This window comes from Patagioenas fasciata, chromosome 19 (assembly GCF_037038585.1).
Source record: "Patagioenas fasciata isolate bPatFas1 chromosome 19, bPatFas1.hap1, whole genome shotgun sequence".
NCBI lineage: Eukaryota > Metazoa > Chordata > Aves > Columbiformes > Columbidae > Patagioenas > Patagioenas fasciata.
The window spans coordinates 8,135,696-8,153,801 of NC_092538.1; the positions used below are offsets into that span (position 1 = coordinate 8,135,696).

Consider the following 18,106-nt stretch of genomic DNA (forward strand, 5'->3'; position numbering starts at 1 on the left):
TTTCTCCTTCCTTTTCCGCTTCCGTCCCGGCCTCCAAAACTCCTAGAGCTGCGGCGTGTTGGGGAGCTGTCTGCGCCTAAGAGGAAGCTCCGCGGCGGGGAAGCGCAGGGCTCTGCCCGGGCGGACAGCATGGAGGTGTAAGGAGCGGCGGGACGGGCCGCAGCCGCCCGCCCCGAGCTGCGGGCCCGGTGTGGCGGCAGCGGGGACTCCGGGGCTGGGGTGGGCGAATATTCATGGCCTGCATGTGGTGGGGGGGATACATCTGTATGGGTCTGCCTGCCTACACTGTGTGTGGGAGAGGTATATCTATATAGGCCTCAATGCAGTGTATATCTATATGGTCTCCATGCAGTGTGTTTGAGTATATCCATATGGGCCTCCCCGCAGTGTGTTTGGGTATTTCTGCATGGGCCTCCGTGCAATGTGTTTGGGTGTATCTAGATGTGTCTGCCTGCAGTATATATAGGTGTATCTGTATGGTCTCCGTGCAGTGTATTTGGGTATATCTGTATGGGCCTCCCTGCAATATGTTTGGGTATATCTATGTGTGCCTTCATGCAGTGTATTTGGATATATCTATGTGGCCTCCCTGAATGTATTTGGGTATATCTGTACGGCCTCCCTGCAGTGTATTTGGGTATATCTATATGAGCCCCTGTGCAGTGTATTTGGGTATATCCGTATAGGCCTGCCTGCAGTGTATGGGGGGTATATTTGGCCTTTAACACCCCTATAACCAGCAGTGTGTTCAGGCATCCTGATGGGAAATTGAGCTTTTTTTGCGTTTGCTTTAAAAATTTCACTGAAGCACCAGTTTGTTGAACAGAAGGTGTCCGGGCTCAGCTTGGATCCCACTCCCCGTCCCCATCTCCCTTGCCCTCCCACTCTCTTTCCTGATCTGTAGTTCATGTTATCCATGGACGCTTTATTGTCATTAAATCTTATATATTATTATAATTAGATTTTCTATATGTAAAATCCCAAAGCAGGTAATAAATAAGAAACATCCACGGCATTATGGGTTTGTATTACATTAGCCTTAATGTGAACAGCAGCCTGGTTTAAACATACAGCATATTTTAAGCCGTAGATTTAAAACCATGAAGCGTCAGTGATATTTTTGGAGGTACATAGATTTTTTTTATATATATATAAAATGCAGAAGACTTTTCCAATAATACTTTGGATTCATGAGGCTTAAGACTGAAGAAAATTGTACTTCTACTGTAAGTTCTGCAAAAGTTTCAGTTTATGGTATTTCAGCACAACAAAAATCTTTTGAGGAGCTGAGATTGATTTGTTTGCTATCCATTATTAGAAAAAAAAAATAAGTATTTTTCCAAATGATAAAGTGTTATCAAATTAAAAAGGAAGCAATCATCTTAAATAATTTAACTTCACATTTCACAGACCCATTTGCACAGTAGTGTATTTACTCTATATGACCCTTTCACTTATTTAACGGAATAATTCCCTATATAACTATTCTGGAGCATTATTAATTCTAACAAAGAATGTCTTTGATCCATAGGGATTTCTGTAGCAATAGCCTGAATGCAAACATTCTGAAGAATCACATTTACTTAACACCAAAAGCTATATGGTTTGTAAAACATGAATGAAAACTAATGCGTGTGTGAGCTCACTTGCTGAAGTTTCACTGGAGTCAGCGGAATGGAAGTTGAAGTTCATCTCAGCGTATTTTAGAAGGTCCTTTTCATTTAAAAACAATGATAGAACCTGTGGAAGTTTGTGGACACATGTAACTCGTTTGAAAGTGATGAACGTGACAGTTCTATTCAAACAATTGATGGTGCTTAACAATACATTGTACCTTTTTCTCCCCCCCTTTTTATTTATAAGCTGCTGCACAGACCTGAGAAAAGCCTTTTTTTCCTTTTGTATGGAAACTTTCTGTTGTTGTAGCTACTGACTGCTCAGCAGAACGTGTTGTTCGGGGAATATAGGATGTTCTGCGTCAGGTTTTCTCCTTTTTTTTTTAATTTAAAAATATAAAATTACAATATCTGGTAGTAATTGAGGTGCGATTAATCTAAGTCTGCACTGGAGTGCATTCAGCCTACCAGTGGTGGATAAGGATTTGTGCTTAATTGGAACAGAGTTAGTGGGGAAGTGTTTGGCTGGTGGAAAATAGAAAACTCGCAACCTTTCCCTGCTAATAAAGGAGTGGGCACATAAAGATTCAAAGAATAAATAAGAAGGAAATGTAATAAAGTTGGGTTTTTCCCCTGGGTACAGTATGTCTGCTATAGTGCCCTGGCCGTATCTATACACACACATATGTACGTGGTGCTAAAATAGTCATTGTATTTTCTTTTTCCATGCTCTTGACTAATAAATAGCGTGTGTAATCTGAATTACTTTCCTGTCAGTCTTCATTCAAGTAAAACTGGAGGCCCTTTTTTGTAAGGAAGAAGCAAGGAAATTTGGGTTTAGTTTGTAAATTTGGGTGAGTGAATGAAATAGGGTGGCTCAGTAAAAGGATTATGTTGTCCAGGTGTATTATGATATGTGGGGCAAATTGTGCAAAATGTACTGTATATTTTTTTAATTCTATGAAAATAGTTTCTGTTATTTTAGCGTCTACGTGACTCAGCACAGAAAACTGTCAACAGTTTCATTTGGAACATGAATAGTTGTTTTCATTTTTCCTTTCAGAAAAGATGCAAACGCCGCATTGCTGAGTAACTTTGAGGTAAGTTTGTCTGTGTCCTGGTTTTAAACCAGCGGTTTACAGTTGTAATCAGTCACTCGTGTACTTCTTTGGAAGCTGGAAATTGCCAGTGGCAATCAGCAAGACCTGTATGTGATTTTCATACCCCACAATTTACATACTTGGTCATCATTCTGGTGCCAAAACATTTTGATTTCAATTGCTGGTGCATTCACCAAAGAAGCCACGATGATTTTTGTTGTTTTATTGATAAATGAGCAATGCAAAATCCTATGTTTTCCTGCTGTGATATTTTTAAGTAAAATACTCTTGAATGGTATATTTTTCTCCCAGGTGTTCCAGTTACTTACGGACCTTAAGCAGCAGCGCAAAGAGAGTGGGAAAAACAAGCAGAGCTCTGGTCAGCAGAATCTGAACACAATCATGTATGAAGTGAGTAGCGCTGTGAAATTCCAGTGCAAATTAGCCCAAGCTGGAGCAATTCACATCCTCAGGGCTATATATTAATAGCTTTGTATCAAATGTCACTTACTAAAAAAGACCCACAGTAACATTTATGGGTTTTTACCACTTTTCTGCGGACAGTTTATTCAGGTTGTAGGCTGACTGTGCTGTCAGGGCGCAGATGTGCAGCTGCTCTTACTGAAATCTACCACAAAAAGAATAACCCACCCTGTATTTTAACTGTTTAGTTGTGTGGTTTTTGTTGTTGTTGGGTTTTTTGATTCCAAATATTCTGTCCTTTTCAGACCCAGGGCAGAACTTGCTATCATCAGATACCTATCAGATGATCTGTCATCAGATGATACCACCTAATCGTGACATTTGGACAGACTGGAGAATTGGGTGGGGAAAAATTCAATGAAATATAACAAGGGCAAGTGTAGAGTCTTGAATTCTGGGCAGGAACAACCGCAGGTTCCAGTATAAGTTGGAGAATGACCTATTAGAGAGCAGCGTAGGGGAAAGGGACCTGGGGGTCCTGGGGACAGCAGGATGACCATGAGCCAGCACTGGGCCCCTGTGGCCAGAAAGGCCAATGGCATCCTGGGGTGGATTAGAAGGGGGTGGTCAGTAGGTCCAGAGAGGTTCTCCTGCCCCGCTACTCTGCCCTGGTGAGACCACACCTGGAATATTGTGTCCAGTTGTGGCCCCTCAGTTCCAGAAGGACAGGGAACTGCTGGAGAGAGTCCAGCGCAGGGCAACAAAGATGCTGAAGGGAGTGGAGCATCTCCCGTGTGAGGAAAGGCTGAGGGAGCTGGGGCTCTGGAGCTGGAGAAGAGGAGACTGAGGGGTGACCTCATTAATGTTTACAGATATCTAAAGGGTGAGTGTCAGGAGGATGGAGCCAGGCTCTTCTCGGTGACAACCAATGATAGGACAAGGGGTAATGGGTTCAAACTGGAACACAAGAGGTTCCACTTAAATTTGAGAACAATCTGAGTAATTTTTAAAAGGAGACTTTTCCAAAGTGACTTGTTTCATACACGACTGGTAAAGCAAATAGTAACTGTGAAATAATGTGTACTGCCTTCCTATCCCTTGCAGACACTGAAGTACATTTCAAAAACACCCTGTAGGTACCAGAGTCCTGAGACCGTGAGAGATTTCCTCATCGCAATGAAAGACCATAAACTAACCAAGTAAGTAGAGATGTGCCTTTGAATAAAAATAGAAGCTCATGGAAATGTTGAAAAACTCATCCCCATGTAACATCATGACAATCTGTCTGGTTTTTATTAATGTATTCCAAGTATTTTCTGGCATTATTTAAATACTCATCCAGACATCATCTCCCTTGCTCATTAACGCCTGTATGGACGAGAATTTCCTTAAGTGGACCTGTGTTTTCCAATATATTTCTTAAGCAGATTCTTGTCAGTATTTTAGTTTTTAGCGTGATCTCACATGGTCCAAGTGCAGGTTCAGAAATGTTTTCTGAGGAAGAAGCTGTAAGTTGGAATTGGGTTTTGAACAGAGTAAGACAACTGCAAAAAAACCCAACCTAACCTTGGTTTATTGTGTCTCTACAACTTCACTTTTAATTAGTATCTTTGGCACCTGGTAAAGAACTGGCCTGTACCGCATTTGCCACGTACTTTACAGAATAAGAAATGGAATTGCTTAGTGTGGTCCCAGCACTTTCTCTTCTAATCTTTTCCATTCAGACACTTGAAGTGAGAAGTATCGGAGCCCATCTGGCAGCCTCTTCTCACCAAAACCCAGGAAGCATATGGTGTGCAACTGCTATATAATGCACTTTATGTTAAACCACTTAAAATAATAATGCCTCCAAGGAAATTTTGAAATACACTTTGGTTTGTAACCAAGAGAATTTCAACACTGCTCCGCTGTTAAATAAATTAAAAACTAAAGGCTTTAATAATTTCCGTTCTGTGGGATGAAGGGGCTATTTATTTAAAAGGCTTCACTAGAGATTTTGTTCCACTCAGTTGGTCAAGAGCTTTCATCCCCTTTGAGAGTAAAGAACCTGCGATGTTTGCTCTCCAGGACCTTTCTTACATGATCTCTCTGTAATGACCTTTCCTCCCACGAAGAGTAATGAAGTCCAGAGTGTGTCTTTGCTGCTTCCTTTCTGGGTAAGGCATTCAGAGATGTGCTCTCTCCCCTCATCTCCGGCTGGTGATAACGCTGTCTCTGCTGGTAGCAGCTTTCTGAGGGTGGATGATGTGGTTTGAGATGCACGTTAGTTGGTGTCTGTCCTCAGTGAGGACACAGCAACATTTTCTATTTTCTCGTTGCAAGAGGAGCAGAGGTTCTGGTTAAAAGACACGATTGGTCAGAAACACCCGCTCATCTTCAAACCTCCGCCGTTTAAATTCCGTGTCATGACTCTGCCTCTAATCAATGAGGAAACAATTAAGTAGTGTGTTCGTGCTCTTAATTAGGCTCAGTGACATCTGACACAAGGACTTCAGGGCTTTGAATGTAAGAAGGATTTTCAGCTACATCTAAAAACCTGATGGCGGTGGGTGGTGAGGAGTTTCCCTGCTCAGGCTGTTATTGCAGCACACGAACACCAGGTTGTGCTGCCGTATGTGAGAATTTCAAGGTAGTGAAGAACAGACACCAACCAGAGAAGCACCCAGAACTGAGGCACATTCAAAGAGTGGAACTTTTGATCAAGTGAATTCTCATTTCTCCTGCTACGAACCCGCAGTACTGACCATGCAGAATGTGTTGCTCATCAGTCTGCATACAGTGTCCAAAAGCCTTCTGGCTCCAGTTACAGAAGCGATAGTGTTGTGCTGGCAAATGGTGCGGTTCCTGGAAAATCTTTTCTTTGTTATGGCTCGCATTTGCCACTCAAAATACCACGTTAACAGACCAGTGTACGTTTTCTGCTGATAGCCATCCACGAAAGGTTCCACTTAAATTTGAGAAGAAACTTCTTCCTGGTGAGGGTGTCAGAGCCTGGCCCAGGCTGCCCAGGGAGGTTGTGGAGTCTCCTTCTCTGCAGACATTCAAACCCGCCTGGACACCTTCCTGTGGAACCTCAGCTGGGTGTTCCTGCTCCATGGGGGATTGCACTGGATGAGCTTTCCAGGTCCCTTCCAACCCCTGACATTCTGGGATTCTGTGAAAGCACAGTTTGTTTTTCTTTTTCAGTTGTTTTGATAAAATTGAAACTGGAGAACTGAGGGGTTTTTTTTTAGTGAAAAACTGTGAACTGGCAGAGTAGTGAATTTTATTATTACCTTGTTGAGGCCTCAAGCTTTGGCTAACGCTGCAGTACAGTAAGCTGTGTTGTACTTGGAAGTACAGTATGCCACTAGCAGCTAATTTTCCAGTTTTAGTCCCTGGAACAGCTTCATATTTTGTAAGCCAGTGTGAACAGCGTGGCAGGAAAAGAATATTTATTAAGCTTGCGTGCTGTAATTGCAGTGAGATGAAAATTGGCTCTGCTTGTACTCCTTCCTGTTCCTGATAGCGTATCTTAGATCTGATTTTGGAATAATCAAATTTCCAATCACTGCGTATTATTATAATTTTTAAAATTGGATATAAACATTGCCCCTTTCTGTCTTTAAATCAACACATTCAGGGAAGTGTTGAGCTGAAAATTAGTAGTACTTTTCAAAAGTATTTTCCTTCGTTGTTGCCAAGTAGCACAACAAATATAAACCTCAGCAATATTAGAGGCTGAGTGATTTACTTTGTGATTTTTGTCTCCTCCAGAACATCCAAAGTGAACATTCAACATCAAAGTCAGGCTGGTGCTAGTTTAACAACAGCATCATTTAATAGTCTTCGCAAACACTATTGTGTTTCCCTCTGTGTTGATTTGAAATTAACCTTTTGGTCTGGAGCAGCGTTGCTCGATTATTTCCTCTTTTCTTTGCGTTCAGATATGATTTGCAGCCCTCAGATTCCATCCTGCACAAACGCACCGACGCTACAGCACAGCCATAACCCCCGGTATGTTCGCACCGACCACGCGCGGCTGCTGCTGCGGTCGCACCAACCGTGGCTCAGAGGCTGCTCAGCCAGCGGCCAAATCCTGCGATCAGCGTTCAGACGGCGTTTCATGTGAGCTGCCGTGCCCCATTCAGAACCGTAGGGTTTGACTCTTAAATGTTTCCAGCCAGTGGTATAACACACTGGTGCGTATACTGCTGTTAATGTTATTTCTAGCAACTACAAAACATACATTCCTGAGGGTGAATTTGCCTCTGCACAATCACACATGGTTTAGGCTCTTTTTTTTAACCCTGTGTGCTGTATCTTGGCACTGATACTGTTCTGTTTTTACCTGTACCTATAGATCTCTTACTAGAGAAACAACACATGCACGTGTATATATTTACATACAGTCTAGTTCAGTAGCCAGTGGGCAATATCAAGATACATAATACGGTTTTGGTTAAAATATAAACGCTGCAAATATTTGGCTTGCTGCTGACAGAACAGGATACATTTTGTCTTAATTTGTGCAACACTAACTGGTTTTATTATTTTTTTATAATCTGTGAATTTATCATGCACTGTAGCAATGTCTTGTCTGTTCTGTCTACCCAGATACAGTGTGATCTTAAACGTAAGACGCTGGTGGTTGTTTTGTCTTCTAGAACTTATTTTTTTGATTGTTAAGGGCTACACTAATGCAATCGTATATCCTCACATCCTGCAATATACACTCTCCCCTCAAACGTGGACCTCAGACCCCATTTTTTGCCCCATAACCACACGTTTTTGTCTGCCACAGCCCTAGCTTTGTATATCCCAAAGCCGCTCCCCAGGGCTTTGCCCTCAGCTGGAAATGCTGATCTTGGCTCTGGGTCTTAGCTACTGCTGGATGTGGCCTGGACGATTAACTCCGATTAGTGGAATCTTGCTTTTATGTGAGAAAATGGCTTTCAGCTGTCACTCATCTTTTATATCTATTCTTCTCTTGAATGAGCAGCTTTAATGTTCTCAACAGTGTTACTAAAATCCAGACAGTCCAGAGAAAATACAAAGACTTACTTTCCGGGGGCAATTAAGCTGAAAATATTCTTTACCTTCTGTTTGGTTGCATGGGACAAGTTTTCCTTTCTATTTAATGAGCCTAAGTGTAAACACGCACGCTGTAGGAGGGGTAAAGATGGATTCATCTCAGTTGGAAAAGTTCCTTTTATTTTTTAGATGTAATGGAGCATGAACTAAACTCAGGCTCATCATGTCTGTGCCCATGCAAAATACTGCAGTCAGCACCGATACTGATGCACGCTCAGGTTGCAGAGTTTGCCTTCCTTAGAGCTTATTTCTGATGGAACTGCGGGTATTTGGGTTCTAATTTGTGTACATGCTAGCAAGAAATCTTAGTATCCAGTGTACACACACTCGTGTCAACAGATTTGTCCAAATGCTTTCAATTACAGTCAATTATCCCTTTGTCATCTCGCAATATCAGAATGGCGTTTGGGTTGATCAGCAAATAACTGGCCAGCCGGTTTTCAGATGGCAGTTAGTTGGTTGTTTCTTCATGTCTTTGGATTCAGTCTCTACATAAATAAAAGAAATGCATTGCTTAAATCGTAATTATACAATGTTAACCATGTTTAAAGATGATCATTTTTCAGTGTTAATTAGTATTTATCATTTCTAAAGCCCTGTAACACTACACAAGCACCTTCAGATGAAATGTCTTTTATGTAGCTTTTGGTTTTTTACACCCTGCTGCCAATTCCTTTTTGATGTTCCCAGTCATTTTTCCAGTTGAGAGTTTTGCAGATCAAAAACAGGCAGGAAATTTTTTCAGATAACACATTTTAATGACTTACTTGCTAATTATCTCTCATTCTTCTGTACACATTTTAAAAACCGCGAATACTCTGAATGATACCATCTTTGCTGAAGTGATGCTTCTGAGATCTTTTGTTCTGGCTGCAAAATTTCCTATTCCCTAATGATTTACAGCAATGTTAATGGCTTATGAGCAAAAAGTCTCTGAGGAGTGACCTTTTTTATCATGGCCCGTATTTCTTGTCTTCAGGAAACGTGAACAGTTTCACTAACTGATTTAGCCATGATATATAGTTGGTTTTAATTTAGTTCTATTGCTCCCAGCTCTGCCAGTAAGCTCTCTATAATAAACGTGATAGAGCTCTACCTGTTTCGAAATAGGTCTGGATAAATAGAATGTGCATTCTGTAGCACAGGTGTGATAGGTCTTTGGAGGAGGGGAAGTGCTTTACAAGTAGGTATCATCACAGCTCCTCTGTGAGAGCTGCAAATTTAGATTGCTGGAAACTGAGGCACAGATGTGCTTGGCCAGGGACAATAAGGCGAATAACGCTGACATGTGGAGCAGAGCACCAGCGTCTGCGTCTCCATCCCGTGCTCCAGGTGCCACAGTTTCCCAGCTTTTGAGGGAAAAGCACTAAATCTTTCATACATTCGTTCAGGCGAATTGGCCAGATTTTTGTACGCTGAAGATGTTTAATACCCTTTACCCAGCTCTGTCAGGACTACTTCTATGGCAGTGATGTGGTTCGCTACAATTCTACAAGGAAGGGTTTTTGTCTTTCATTGATTCCTTAAGTGACCCGCTCTCCGTTTTAATTCTGGTCTAAAGGATTTCAGTACTTGTCTCTCATCAATATTAAGTGTTTATTTCTGTCCTTTCATTACTTATGGCAGTCTAAATGGAAGCAGTAAAGAATACCTTATCTTTTTGATAACAAACCAGCCAACAGTGATGCTTGCAGTTCCGTGTTAAATCCAGCCACGCTCTCAATAGTCTTGTAAACATCAGGCTGCCAAATAGATGTAAGTGATTAGCATGGGGAAACAAAGGAGATGTATTCACTGCTTCCCACCAGTGGAAACACGTTTGGCTTTTGGTTTTGATTCTCCCAAACCGAAGCACTCTAATAAATCTGGTTAACCAAGCTAATTCCCATCCCTTTGTGTCATCTGTTAAATCACGATATTCAGGATCAAACCCCACACTGCCAAGGGGTTGTTAATGGGATAGGGGGGAAATATAAGCAGTTATTGTGCAGGAGGGAAAACAGTCACTGCACTGGGAATTGCCTTTAAATACTGATTAATGCTATAATTGACACAAAGGACCTTCTCCTTAGCATCCTCCTGTATTTCTGCAGCCTGGATGCGCCTTAATCGTCCCCCCTCATGTTTGATGTGGTTCTGTAGAAGCAGAAAAGAGGATTAAAAGGGTAGGGTGGGACCCAAAATGTTTGAGCTCATTTTTTTAAACAGACATTTTGAACAATTCTGTGGTTAAAATGGAATTTTCTTCTTTTTTTTTTTTTTCCCTCTCCTTTATAAAATTCCGTATCCACTTCTCCAATTTTGGAATTTAGAGAGTGAAAGAATAGGTGCATTTGTAAAGTAAGTGTACATTTAATATGTTGAATTGTGCATGCTTTTTGGTTATTATATATGAGGATTTCTGGGAGCTTTCCGTTGTGAATTGTTAATGTTTCACAAATGCATTTTAAAATGGCAAGCTTTCATTTTGAAGTTGAAAATCGTGATTAGCATTATTTTCTAGCGTTTTACAAAAGCGATGGCAGAATGGCTCGGAGACGAGGTGGAACAATTGAAAACGTGTCTCTTTGAGCATTTTGGTCTTGTCGCCGGGGGCAGGATCTCAACCCACCCGTCTGCGTGTCACCTCTTCACAGCTGCTTTCTGCTCTGCAGGGCTGTGAATACACATCCCAAAACCCTCCAGATTAACAAAGCCCAATGGCTGGTATCAGCAGAGCTCTTGTCTGAGCCACAGAGTCACCATCACCCTGTTTCCATGCTAAATCTCTCGCAATCATGGGTGTTTTAGCTGAAGAGGGTCTCTTAGGTCATCCAATCTGTGCTATTACGGGATTTTTTCCTTCAGCAGACATCAGCCAGGAAAATCTGATGCTGGTGCTGCTCATTCAGCGTATCCAGCGGGTAAATGAAGGGCCTTGTTCTCTTTGGGTGTCAGCTCCTGCCTCCTGAAGGATGAAATTCAGTCTCTTGACACGTACACGGGCGAGCACGTCCATGCCATAGCAACACATCGCTTGTCACGGGCTTCTCCTAAAGAATCACAGAATGTCAGGGATTGGAAGGGACCTGGAAAGCTCATCCAGTGCAATCCCCCCATGGAGCAGGAACACCCAGCTGAGGTTCCACAGGAAGGTGTCCAGGCGGGTTTGAATGTCTGCAGAGAAGGAGACTCCACAACCTCCCTGGGCAGCCTGGGCCAGGCTCTGCCACCCTCACTGAGAAGTTTCTTGTCAAATGTAAGTGGAACCTTTTGTGTTCTAATTTGAACCCATTACCCCTTGTCCTATCATTGGTTGTCACCGAGAAGAGCCTGGCTCCATCCTCCTGACACTCACCCTTTAGATATCTGTAGACGTTAATGAGGTCACCCCTCAGTCTCCTCTTCTCCAGCTCCAGAGCCCCAGCTCCCTCAGCCTTTCCTCACACGGGAGATGCTCCACTCCCTTCAGCATCTTTGTTGCCCTGCGCTGGACTCTCTCCAGCAGTTCCCTGTCCTTCTGGAACTGAGGGGTATAACCACCTCGCTCTGAACTTTGCCCGGTGAATATACACGAGTGATAAAACACTGTGGTGTCTGACAGCGCTATAAGCTGTCCCAGGTGTTGGGTTTCAAGGGCAGGCGGTGTTGGAGGCTGTTGGAATTGAGACGGGGTCTCTGAAATATCTCCAGACACGTAGACGTCGCCCCGTCGGTTGTAAACGCCTGCGTGGGGGAGCTGGGGCTGCGAATTCCAGCGGCCGTCTGCTCCTCAAAGCCACCCGCAGCTCCAGTAAACCAGGGGGAAACTCTTCAGGAGCAGTTTAAATATGCTTTAAAGAAGCCGTTTAAATAATAAAAAAAGCTCTAAGCTTTAATTCTTCAAAACCGTAGCTCGCCACTGCATCACAGACTGGGTGCTTGTGCATGTTGACTGTCAGTTCTCACTTCAATGCGTAAATTTGTGCTGCATAAACATAAATGACTGTTAGTAGAGGCTGTGTGTCAAGTAATAATCATTCAAGATTTTCCCAAAAAATATGCGTGTTCAGGTCATTTACTCATGGTATCTATTATTATCACACTGCCATTGTATGTTTTTACTATAACAGTGCATTTGTTACTGTTCCATATGCCCTTTTAAGCATCTGTTTTATCTTTGGGAGTGTTGTATTACTGTGCTTTTCTGTTGTAAAACACAAAGATCAGCTCAGATCGTTAGCCATGCTGCTATTATGTGGTCATTGTTAATGTTTTGAGCTTCTGAAATTAATGAAATATGCATTAGTAGCATGTTACAGCTGTTTTTTTGCTTTGTTTTTAGAATTATTTGTATTTAAGTATGAAGTAAAATTAATAATTTTTGACTGCAGATCTATTGCCTAAATGCTGTGGTTTTAATTTAATGAATGTGCTGCTTTGATCGCGTATTCCAAAACAACAAAAAAAGAGATTTTTAAATGTCAATGAAATTATTTTCCCCTCATGGCCCTTTTTTTAATGATCAAAGTGTTTTAATGGACATTTGTGAGATCTCATGATTTCTTGATGAGAAAGTAGAGCTGATGTCTGTTTGGTGAAAATGCATCCAGAGAAGCAGTGAGACTGGGTGAGCTTGGTGATGGTTCTGAATGTATCAGGAATTTTGCCACTGGCTTCAGTGGCGCTAAACTGTCTCTAAATATTAAAGCATCTTGTGTTTAAGTACCAAAACCAGACAAGTCTTCCTGACTTCTCCCCTGTGTAGCAGAGGAGAACGGAATTGGACTATTAAAAATCCAGATGCAACCCGGTTCGTATCTAAAGTCAAACCAAAAGAAGCCCATATGGATTGAAGTGCTGTTGTGCTAAAGGCCCAGCACTGTAAATCTGAATTTATAGTTGCTTTCTGTCTGCCTTAGAGTGTGGACAGGTAATCAGAAGTGTTGGGATTATTGTGAATTAGTGAATTATCACTTGTCTTTTGAACTGCAATAAGTCACCGTACTTTCACAACTCGGGCACTGATTGAGGGTGGTGAGGGTTGTTTTGGCATTTTCTATATCTTTGCTGCCTTGCTGTTTGTGGTTGTGTGAGTCTTAGTGGGACTGTGCAGTGAATCAAGTCAAAAACAAACCAGGAGAAAGAGGTTTTCTATGTGTCTAGCCCAGCTCAGTCCCGCCTGGTTTGCTGCATGGTGCCCAGAAGGTGTAGAAACACAACAGAAAGGTGGATTCACATGGGAACAGAGCTGAAGATTTCTCTTTGTCCAAAGATGCATAAAAGTACATCCTGAGCCCATTGTAATAATGTATGAAAAAAGACATTGGCCTGGACCCCATGGGTTGCAGAGAGCACATGTGACAAAGTGGTTTCAAGCTGATTTTTTTTAACTTTGTATTTGCAGTGGGCTAAAAGAATAAACAAGTTATTGCCATTTGGCCGATGCATGGTAACTTGTTAGCTGTGATAGTTGTTCTTGTGGCCGTGTGTTCATAGCAAAGCCATCTGTGATCTTTGACAAGTCGTTTAGTGTTTCTGTACATCACTAAACAAAGCAACAGTGCATGCTAATTAATGCGTGTACAGTAATGATCTAAGGCCTTCTGCATTGCTACCTTAGACTAGAGGTGGCAACAGCGGTATGTCTAAACACACAAGAAAGTATTGTATTTAAAATACCCAGATTATCTTGGCGATAAAATCTCAGTGCAAACCCACTCAGAATTATTCCTGGCAGTGGCGTTTCATGCCTAAGTTATCAGGAATGTATTTGCATCTTACCAGTCATTTGAGGGGATCCTCAAATTATATAGTAACACAGATTGGTTTACATTTTGCTTTTAAACAGGGCAGAAAAGCTCCAGTTGCTGAACCACCGGCCTGTGACGGCAGTTGAAATACAGCTGGTAAGTAAGAATCCTCCTGACTGTCCAAAGCTTAAATGAAAACAGCTTTGACCTTGAAGATCAATTGAATAATTGCTTTCTCATGGTCAGCGATTGAATGTTTCCCTTTATGTACGTCTTTACATTCATGGTTTCAAATCCACTCTGTTTCCTGAGGCCTCCTTAGAGACTTGCCCGTCTTTTTCTAAGCCATATTCTCCACCTCTGTTTGCTGCAGCGTCACACACTGAAAATGCCCCTTGCAGTCACGAAGGGTTTAGTTACAGTATTGCAACTAAATCTATTTAACCTGAGACTTTTTGCTGCTGCTCTGTGATCAAGCACTTTGCTTTTTGACAGCGGTGATGACACGGTTGTTTTGATGACAGGGTTTTGTGTTATAGTAAATCCAAACGTGCTAAAAAGCAATGAGTATTGACCTGATGGGGAATTTGGAGCTGTGGCACAGAGTGAGAAATGGTTATAAATGGACTTTCTGATGGAAAGTAGCCATTGTCAATCTGTTGAGCATAAGTCTGGTGTAAAGAGGGATTGTCACTAAATAGAAGTAGATGGTTTTATACTCTGAAGTGTATCTCCTTAGAAACACAAAATCCTGTGGTAATAAAGAGATTATTATAATAAGGATATTGTTTTAATAAAGATCTCTTACATTAAGAACATCTGTTTACAATTTTACCCTGAAACCAAACTATGTAGTAACAGTATCGTATTTTGCTGCAAAACGGGAAGGATTAGAGAGGTACCAGTAGGACTATTTTTGATTTCATAGCCAAGGAGCAGACATTGAAATGCTGTAGGCATCTGATAAAGAATGCTTCTAGCTGAGGAACTGATCCTGTGTTTTGTGATTGAAAAGACCAGGGTCAGTCATCAACCCAGGCAAGAGCATTAAGGCTTCAATGGGTTTTGCTTAGCAAGTTATTCATAAACGATGAGGTAGAGCCTGTCTCATACCTTTGTTAGCTTCAGGTGCTTAGACACAGATTTATTACATTCCCATGTAGGCCTTATATGGTCTTTTTTCCCCTTTTCTTCTTTAAAATGCAGTCATCTTTTGCTGCTTTCAGGTGACTCTGGTTTTGGCTGTCTTATCCCTTCTCCCCTCATTATCTTCCCTAGTTCCTTGTTATCTTACCTATCCATAAAATACTGAAAATAGTTTTGTGCCCTGTGTCACATTTATAGTGACATTAAAGGCAAGTATAAGAAATTTTGGCCTTTATATTGGAAGTCAGGTTTCTGTAGTGAGCATGGCAATTTGGCTGTTCCAAGGTTTGCGTTGTCAAAGTTCGATAAAACTCATTGCTAAAACTTACAGAATGCAGGGAAGTGATTTGAGTTCTGTGTCAGCCCATTACTGACATGTAACCCTTCTCTAATGAGCAAAAGCAACTTGTGAACAATGTAATATTCATACACTTGGGGAATAGCCTGAATTTGTATCATCGTGGAAGTATTGGGGATGCGGTTACTTCTGTTACATTGCAATACCCCTGTAATTCCCAGGGCAAGTTTTTCCAAAGCTAGTATGACAGTAAACTAGGTTGAGTGGATTGTTAGCACTGTGTTAAATTAAGCTTCCTCAAAATTGCCGCACATTTACTCTTCCATCAAAGCACATCAAAGTCTTTTGAGCTCAATAACTGCTAGGAAACCATGGGAAATTGTTGTTAGTGGAATACAGAGATCTGGAGCTGTGCCAAGGAAATGATTTTGCTGTTCGATTGCTGTCTTGAATCATTTTGGTTTCTGGTGAGGACAGGGGAAAGAGATTATAGCAGCACGACGTCTTTGAGCACACAAAACCTCTGTCATCTCTGCGCATCTTTGGGTATAAAACACTGCAGAGCCGTGGAGGTGCCAGCATTTTCTTCCTTGATGTCGGGAGGAGAAAATGACCCGTACGGGGGTTTCGTGCAGACAGGTCAGTGCGCTGCAGTCGGTGGACGAGACAACTGCAGAGAATGAACGCTAGGTCTGGAATTGCCGTCATTCTCTTCTCTTTGAACTTGGCCCCGCAACTTCACAGCTCTGAGTCACTCCTGCAGTGGAAATAGCAAAGAAATGGTGATGAAAACTTCTCACTGCTTCATCCAATGTAGGCATTCATTTCTTAAAAAAGCAGCTTTAAACAAAATGCCAAACGAGCCAGATTCTCCATCTCTCTCAGTTGCTCAAATAGTTCTGACATCTCAAACTTTTATTCAATGCTGCATGTCCGTGGGATCGAGTCAGATTTACCTGATAGGCTTTTAATAGCTGATGCGAGAGGGTATTTACTGCTGCTTCTTGCTTTTTTGCCTGTCCAGCTTTTGGGGTTTTTTATTTTCCTTCTGCAAAATTCCCTGTCCTTAGTTATATGCAAACAATAAATCAATTCTGATAAAATCGCATTTAAGCTAAAAAGTCAATTTATGTTGTGATGTTTTTGATCTCAAGTTCTTTTGTAAGTCTTTTTGCATAAATTGCTGTATTGTTCACATTTGTCTTTTGTGGATTGTGTGACAGGATTTATTTTGAAACAACAATAGCAAGAAAAGGAGCATGAAATTCCAATTCATATCCCACAGGGTAAAACACTGTACACATTGCAGTGATCTTGACCTCCTGGTTTAATCTTTAACATCTGTCGTTGCTGGCTCAGTGATTCACAGGATCACAGAATGTTAGGGATTGGAAGGGACCTCGAAAGATCCCAATCTTTGTGGACAATGCTAAAGCAATCACTGACATTTCAGCTCACTTTTTCATTACATTGCTTAAATCCTCCTATAGCCATAACACTGCAGGATCATCACAACCATCTCACAACCAGGGCCGGTGATTGTGAGGCTGCTCTCACAAAGGGGGAAAACAAGACACTGATGTTGTTCTAAACCCGACTGGTCCAGCTCGACTTAACGCTGAACTGTGATGCGTTTGGAGATAGAGCATCATCTTTTCTAATGAACAAATCGCTCCACATTCTCCTCTCTGAGATTTTAATTCTGTGCTTTTTAAACCTAGATTTCCATCTCTGCAAGCTTTGTACATTGTGATCTACGCCCTGCCTAACCAGCCTGGTAGTTTGTCTTTTATTGTTGAATAGAAAATGATCATGTGAAGTATCCTGCTAGAAAATGGATGATATTAGAGGATTTAAACATTTTAATTTCTCAACAATCTATTTTGCTTCCCTCTTTGCATACTTGGTTAATTAGCTCTGAGGGACATTAATCCAATCATTCACTCTTTAACTTTATTTCTTTTTTATGTGCTTTTTTCTATTAGCATGTTAATGCCAAACAATTTCAAATTACCGCTCAAAGGAGGAAATAGCAGTTATTTTCTCATAAAATATGTTACCTCCTACACTGCAGTTAAATTATGTGCTAGATAGCTTTGGAAGCCATCAGAACCCCCCCTTTTTTTTTTGCTATATTTTACTGATCATTTTTTAAATAGAATTATTTGCTTATTATTCAAATAAACAATAGCTTTTAACCCACAGATTGTTCTGTTCTGTGACGCTGGGGTTTGTTACCCATCATATATTACTTATCCTTGAGATGGTTTCTTAGCTTTTTCAGAACTTTTTAGAGTTGCTCAGTGTGGTTTTCTTTATTCTTCAACATTGGCAGCGTATCGTGTTGTCTCAGGAGGCGAAATGAAATAAGCATTAGTCTGAAAGCATAAAAGCAGCACAGTGAGGATGATGAATCTCTTATACTTTGCTTTTACTTGGGTAAGCAGCAAAGAAAAGAGGTGGTTATAGTTAGTGAGAGCAGGTTCCTAAAATGTTTGTCCTTGTTTCACCAATATAAAGATTGAGACAAGTATGCATGTATACACATGTGTGTTCATATATTGTGTTTGCATGCGTACATGGCACTATGAACGTACTGATTTACAGATCTATTTTATGAATAATCGCTTTAATCTTTGAAGTTCTCTTGATAATCAGGCTGTTAGTTTCTGTTGTACCTTCTCGATAAATAAAACCTTTAAAAGCTTCTGAAAATAACTTTCTGCCATGAGAATTTCT

At 41.3% G+C, this 18,106-nt stretch overlaps 1 protein-coding gene and 1 long non-coding RNA gene across 5 annotated transcripts in view; one reads left to right on the forward strand and one right to left on the reverse strand.

Moving 5' to 3' along the window:
* The window catches only part of CRCP (CGRP receptor component), a 24,504-nt gene continuing 6,398 nt past the window's right edge, over nt 1-18,106 (forward strand). The window contains exons 1-5 of one of the 3 annotated variants that reach the window (XM_065852815.2): nt 1-137; nt 2,680-2,716; nt 3,029-3,127; nt 4,244-4,338; nt 14,022-14,079. In XM_065852815.2, coding sequence (XP_065708887.1) covers nt 130-137; nt 2,680-2,716; nt 3,029-3,127; nt 4,244-4,338; nt 14,022-14,079 — 297 coding nt within the window. In that variant the 5' untranslated portion in view covers nt 1-129. The other 2 variants (XM_065852816.2, XM_065852818.2) reach the window with 2 other exon arrangements.
* LOC136109861 (uncharacterized) overlaps nt 14,692-18,106 on the reverse strand; it is a 13,838-nt gene continuing 10,423 nt past the window's right edge. Inside the window, exons 2-3 of one of the 2 annotated variants that reach the window (XR_010652554.2) lie at nt 17,571-17,745; nt 14,692-16,124 (exon numbers count right to left, since the gene is read on the reverse strand). This is a non-coding gene — a long non-coding RNA (uncharacterized lncRNA). The remainder of the gene's footprint in view (nt 16,125-17,570; nt 17,746-18,106) is intronic. The other variant, XR_011741874.1, reaches the window with a different exon arrangement.